The sequence below is a fragment of the Hyla sarda genome, chromosome 1, assembly GCF_029499605.1.
Source record: "Hyla sarda isolate aHylSar1 chromosome 1, aHylSar1.hap1, whole genome shotgun sequence".
Taxonomy (NCBI): Eukaryota; Metazoa; Chordata; class Amphibia; order Anura; family Hylidae; genus Hyla; species Hyla sarda.
Genome location: NC_079189.1, coordinates 93,110,149 through 93,116,349, shown reverse-complemented (window position 1 = coordinate 93,116,349; position 6,201 = coordinate 93,110,149). Strand labels below are relative to the sequence as shown.

General features: G+C 43.2%; 1 protein-coding gene across 1 annotated transcript; it reads right to left on the bottom strand.

The window, feature by feature from the left end:
• Window positions 1–1,302: 1,302 nt before the first annotated feature.
• On the bottom strand, window positions 1,303–5,437 carry RASL11B (RAS like family 11 member B). Its single transcript, XM_056551643.1, has 4 exons — window positions 5,141–5,437; window positions 4,172–4,228; window positions 3,979–4,055; window positions 1,303–2,566 (listed from the first exon to the last, which is right to left on the bottom strand). Exons 1-4 carry the CDS (start codon window positions 5,283–5,285, stop codon window positions 2,099–2,101), a joined length of 747 nt encoding a protein of 248 aa, XP_056407618.1. The 5' UTR covers window positions 5,286–5,437; the 3' UTR covers window positions 1,303–2,098.
• Between the last annotated feature and the right edge of the window lie 764 nt (window positions 5,438–6,201).

Below are 6,201 nucleotides of genomic sequence, written 5' to 3'. Positions count from 1 at the left end.
CCCCTTATGTCCATGTTTATCTATTGAAAGTTGTAGTCAAACATTTAGGCTAGGTTCACACTACGGAATTCAGTTTTGAAATTGCAGGCGGAAATTCCGCTTGCTAAAATGTATAGTGTAGTGAATTGGATTCCGTCCACAAATTCACACTTCGGAATTTGTGAACGGAAAATCCGCTTGGTAATTTCCGCCTGAAGAATGGCGCTGCTCATTCAGGCGGAAATACTCGCGGAACACATTGCAGTCTATTGGAGACTGCAGTGTCCGTGCGGTCCTAGCGCCAACTGAATCAGTCAGCGCTGGCCGCACTCGGAATCTCTTGGCGGAAATGTTCTGCCCGCAGTGTGAACCTAGCCTTACACTCTAACTGGAGTCTTGTGGACTAAACTTGCATTGTCCAACTTCATCCTTTCTGCCCTTGTACAGTTTTAGTGCTATGTGGAAACTATATTGAAGCACTGGTCTCTGGCTAATATCAATAAGGTTTTATTTCTAATGGATCAATAGCTCCACAGAAGGTATGGCTTCTCCTTGCAGAGTAGGTCCAGCTGGTTGAGATTAGCGAACTTACAGTAAATTCGATTCGTCACGAACTTCTCGGCTCGGCAGTTGATGTCTTATCCTGCGTAAATTAGTTCAGCCTTCAGGTGCTCCGGTGGGCTGGAAAAGGTGGATACATTCCTAGGAAAGAGTCTCCTAGGACTGTATCCACCTTTTCCAGCCCACCGGAGCACCTGAAAGCTGAACTAATTTATGCAGGAAAGTCATCAACTGCCGAGCCGAGAAGTTTGTGACGAATAGAATTTACTGTAAGTTCGCTCATCTCTAGTTGAGATGCTCCCTGGGAGAGTTATGTAACATAGCACTCCTATAGGTGGTGCTAGAGAGGCAGTTTTCTTCTAGAGTTTTTTATTTATTTTTTTTATACTGTTTATTTATGAATTTTTTTATGACAATGTTCCAGTGAAGAAACAATAAATCAGGTAAGATAATACACATCGAAAGAATGCATATACAAAGAAAAATAACCACAATAAAGTGAAAGGAAAAAAAAGTTGAAAATAAAAGTGATGTAGGTATAGGACATGACCGTAACTAGCATGTTCTGGCTAACCATTGAAAATAATGATTCATTTCAGTTTTCAGCCTAGTAATCATAGTGATATCACCAATATAGCAAGTAGCTACAAGTAACAGAGTTCCTTTTTTGTGCATATTAGATGTTTAGTAGTGTTTTATAAAAGGGAAAGTAAAATGTATTGTGTCACATCAATTGTCATTTAAACAAGGTAGACGTGGGTAAAAAGTTAGCCTCATAGGCATTTATTGTACACAAAAATAAATAAGTTACAGTTTACAAAGCAAAAAGCACGGGTGGCTTTTAAAGTGCAAATCATACAAGTCTTAGCCAAATATTTCTAGGCCAAATGTAAGAGACTTCAACATTTGTCCATCAGCTGTGTGTCTCTTCAAATCCATAGCTGAAAACAGTGCCCCCTGCTGGATTAAACACCCCAAACATTACTTAGCTTTACCACAGTAAGGAAAAGTGCAGATACAAAGCACATTTATACAACGCTTTATGGTAGACTGAAGATGTCGCGTGAATACACCAAGAGTTATGAGCGGCATATCATGAGCCACGAGCACGTCTATCACCTCCTCTATGATCTGTGCGTATAGAGAGGAACACGTGACCTCTGTCTACTTAACAAGAGTACGTCATGGTGTATGAAAAGGGACAATGTACACTGTGGTAATGGGAAAACCTGAACATGGGGATGTCTGCTACTTCAAAAGTATTCTCCAACTTTCGCCCACAGTATTTAGTGTGAATCTGAGTCCACAACGCGTCCATCACTCGTCTCCTCCGCCTGTGAGCGCACAACTCCAACCGATCACATGTCTGAACCATCTCTTTGGTGTTCATATGCCGCTTTACTCCTCTGTGCCGCATAAAAAAAAAGGTTCCTCTGAAGCCTTCATGTCACTCGTGATCCTCCTCCAAATCAGCAATGTCAAACATAATCCTTGACCGCAAAACCTCACAAGCTCTTGTTTGGAAGAACAGAAAGAACAGCTGCCGCGCGTGGTCGCCTCAAACAGACGTGGCAGTCCTGACTTTTGCAGACAGGGCCTGCTTAAAGCGCCTCTTTAAGTCCTGCATGTTTGGAGACTTTGGCCGAGGGATGAGGGAATTTTTCCTCTTCTCGGGCGTGCTGGCGGTTTGATGCTTGCTGATCTCCTTACAGAGTACTTGAAACGCGTTGTAAACGTCTATATAGTTCTCGCTGACGCTGACTTCGTAGAAAGTGCAGCCCAGCATGTTGGCCAGCTGAAGTCCGTGCTGCGGTTCCACCTGTTTGAGGTGCAGGAGGTCCGCTTTGTTGGCCACTATGACAATGGGCACTCGGTTGTCAGGGTGCAGCTGGCGCACGTGCTGGTGGAGGTGGTTGATCAGCTCGTAGCTCTTACAGTCTGTGATGGAGAAGACGATGACTACGGCATCTGCCCATCGGATAGATCTGTTCAGCTGTTCATTACACTCCAGTCTCTGGTCATGGAGCTGAGGAGAAGAAAGAAGAAGAAAAAAAAAGAAAAATACATATGAGATGATTTGATTCCAAATCGTATGTTAAAACAATTTACAGCGGGGACGGGTTTTCCAGTTTGGAGAAAACACTTAACCTAAGTGCTGTAGGAGATGTATGTTCTATCCATCTGCCTGCTCCTTCACCTTCCTAACCTAATGTATGTTGATGCAGCTGCAGAATCTGGAAGGAGATACAGTGGCGGCCTCTATTCTCCAGTGGAATGTAGAGCGAGGAGCGGGGAAAGACCTTTGTAGTGGGGCAGGAGGGGAAATGAGCTGGCTAGACAGAGAGTCTGGAAAGTGAGGAGATATAAGCTGGAAGCATTTCCATCTGGACAGCTGCCCAAATCCCAACTGCTAGGACTAGACAAGTACTTAGCCGCTTTATAGGAGGAAAATGAACCTATACTGCACTTAGCTTTGTTTCCAGACCATGATGTCTCCAACCTGTGGATCTACAGCTCTTGCAAAACTACAACTCCCAGCATGCCCAGACAGCCTTCGGCTGTCTGGGCATGCTGGGAGTTGTAGTTTTGCAACAGAAAGCCACAGGTTGGGCAATACTGGTTTATGGATGACGTTCTAAAGTAGCAGAGGTGAATGGGTCATTTATCTCTTAAGGGCGCTTTTTATGCATAAGACAACGTAGTCTTCTGTAAAAGCACACGCTTAAAGGGGTACTCGGGTGGAAAACTATTTATTTATTTTTTAAATCAACTGGTGCCAGAAAGTTAAACAGATTTGTAAATTACTTCTATTTAAAAATCTTAATCCTTCCAGTACTTAACAGCTGTTGCAGTTTTTTTCTTTTTACATTTCTTTTCTTTCTGACCACAGAGCTCTCTGCTGACACCTCTGTCCATGTCAGGAACTGTCCAGAGGAGGAGAGCTTTCCTATGGGGATTTGCGTCTACTCTAGACAGTTCCTGACCTGGACAGAGGTGTCGGCAGAGAGCTCTGTGGTCAGAAAGAAAAGAAATGAAAAAAGAAAAGAACTTCCTCCGGAGCATACAGCAGCCGATAAGTACTGGAAGGATTAAGATTTTTTATATAGAAGTAATTTACCAATCTGTTTAACTTTCTGGCATCGGTTGATTTTTTTAAATTCTGTTCCACCGGAGTACCCCTTTAAGCCACAATGATTGGCAGACTGCAAACACAGCTCTAATGCCACATATATTATATCTCGTATAAATATATATATATATATATACACACACACACACACATATATACACACACATACACATATTAAATATATATATACACACTAAATATATATATATATATATATATATACACACACACACACACATACACATTATATATATATATACACACACATACATAAAACTACTAAGGTATAAGACGGAGAATGTATTTACCTGTACACCCGGCGTGTCCTGCACCTGGATGGCCAAAGTCATTCCATCGATCTGGACTTGTCTGCTGTACAGATTTCCTGGGAAACAATAAAGACGATTCATTACATTACGGCTGGACGGGCACCTGGATGTAAATCACTATATAGGGCTCTATTACGGCTCGGAGCAGTCTAGTTGCATGAGATTCTCTTACCTGCATTCCTTTCATAGTCGCCGATGAACCGCTTGGTGAGAAATCTGACCACCAGAGCTGCAAGAGGAAAAAAAAAATGTCATCAGAAAGCTGCATACAAATGTTATTCTAAGACAATCCAGTACGCAGGGGTGGCAGCAGGGAGCGATGCCATCCAGTGTGCAGGCTATTTACATAACAATGCACTTCTATAGAAACTACAACTATCAAAAGGGACCTGAAAGCAGCCATGATCCCCTCCGCTCCCCGCAGAGTAGTGTTCTCCAACTACAACTCCCATTGTTATCAGGGTAAAGTGGGAGTAGTTTGGAAACAGCTGGGGAACCAGAGGTTGCATAACACTATGGTAAAGCAATAGGTTCTATTATGTTTCCAAACCAGGGTGTCTGCCAAAGGCTGTCCGGGCACGCTGGGAGTTGTAGTTTTGCAACAGCCGGCTTGGAAAACACTATTGGCACTATTTATAATAACAAGTCCATAGAAGTATATTTTTCAGACAGTGTGTCCCCAGCTGTTGCAAAACTACAACTCCCAGTATGCCCGGACAGCCTTTGGCTGTCCGGGCATGCTGGGAGTTGTAGTTTTGCAGCAGCTGGAGACACACTGTCTGGAAAATACTACCAAAAATTACAAAAAGCACATTGGTTTCAGACATTAGCCCAATTAAATATGAATAAATCCATGTTAATTAGGTGTCAAATGAGCAATTCAGCTCTGCTACCTGTCAACTATGTAAACTCTAGCTACACCAGCCATAAATAACAATAATGTCACCATAAAGCAGTGTTCTTCAACCAGTGGTGCCTCCAGCTGTTGCTAAACTACAATTACCAGCATGCCCATACAGTCTTCTGGGAGTTGTAGTTTTGCTACAGCTGGAGGCCCCCTGGTTGGGAAACACTGCCATAAAGTCCCAATACTGACACACATTGAACTGTCTTAAAGAGACAGCACCCACAAAAGACTCACCTGTCTTGCCCACTCCGCTAGCTCCCACCACAGCGATCTTGATGACCCTGCTGCTGCCTCCCGGACCATTGCTGGTGCCCGCAGAGTCAGTGCTGGTGCCCGGGGGGCATTCACTAATAGTGCACATGTTCTGGATGAGGCGCATGGCTCCGGGGATTGGGGGGTATACGGTGTAGATGTAGGGGGCAGTGCAGGCACAGAGCACGGCTGCCTGTACAGAGCCCGGGGCGGCGGCGAGCACAAGGTCACACTACCGGAGATTGTGAGGAGCTCACGGCGGAGACGGCTGTTTTGTTGCAGAGCGGTCAGGAGATTGCCCCGCCCCTTCTACATTCAAAGCCTATGGGAAGGCAGAGCGCTCAGCGAGGGCCACGCCCCTTCTCCCCTCCGCCCTATCAGAAGGCGCCGTCTGCTCTCTGTTATTATGCTGCTGAGTTGTGTAATGTTGATGCACGCGGTGTGTGGGGGGCAGACTGTTATTATGTCCCTGCCAGCTGGGACTTGTAGTTCTGGTACAGACCTGGGGCTCTTCACATGTTACACAACTACAACTCCAGTCAGAGCCTGACAGCCGCACTGTTATAGCATCTATTCTATATGATATACTACTCCAGGAGGCTGCTAATAACCAGGACAGTGTCACTGTGAGATTATCTATTATTTATCTACTTATCTATCTATCTATCTATCTAACTTATCTATCTATAATCGTCTATCTCCCATATTCAACCATCTAGACGTCTGCCATATGTCTATTTCCCATATCTATCTATCTATCTATCTATCTATCTATCTATCTATCTATCTATCCTGTTGCTGTATCTATCTATCTATCTATCTAACTGTCTACTTATCTATCTATCTACTTATCTTTCTATCTATCTATATTTATCATCTATTTATTTATCTATCTATCATCTATCTGTCACCTATATATTTATTTATCTATCCTTTTATCATCTATCTACTTATCTTTCTATCTATCTATATTTATCATCTATTTATCTATCTATCATCTATCTACTTATCTTTCTATCTATCTATATTTATCATCTATTTAT

Bases quoted from the DNA above. Each gene is read 5' to 3' on its own strand.
- RASL11B (XM_056551643.1), bottom strand. From the start codon at position 5,285: ATGCGCCTCATCCAGAACATGTGCACTATTAGTGAATGCCCCCCGGGC. The intron at 4,229-5,140 runs GTGAGTCTTTTG...TTCCTCTTGCAG, and splicing joins TAGCGGAGTGGGCAAGACAG to CTCTGGTGGTCAGATTTCTC. The intron at 2,567-3,978 runs GTAAATACATTC...TCTTCTCCTCAG, and splicing joins AGGACACGCCGGGTGTACAG to CTCCATGACCAGAGACTGGA.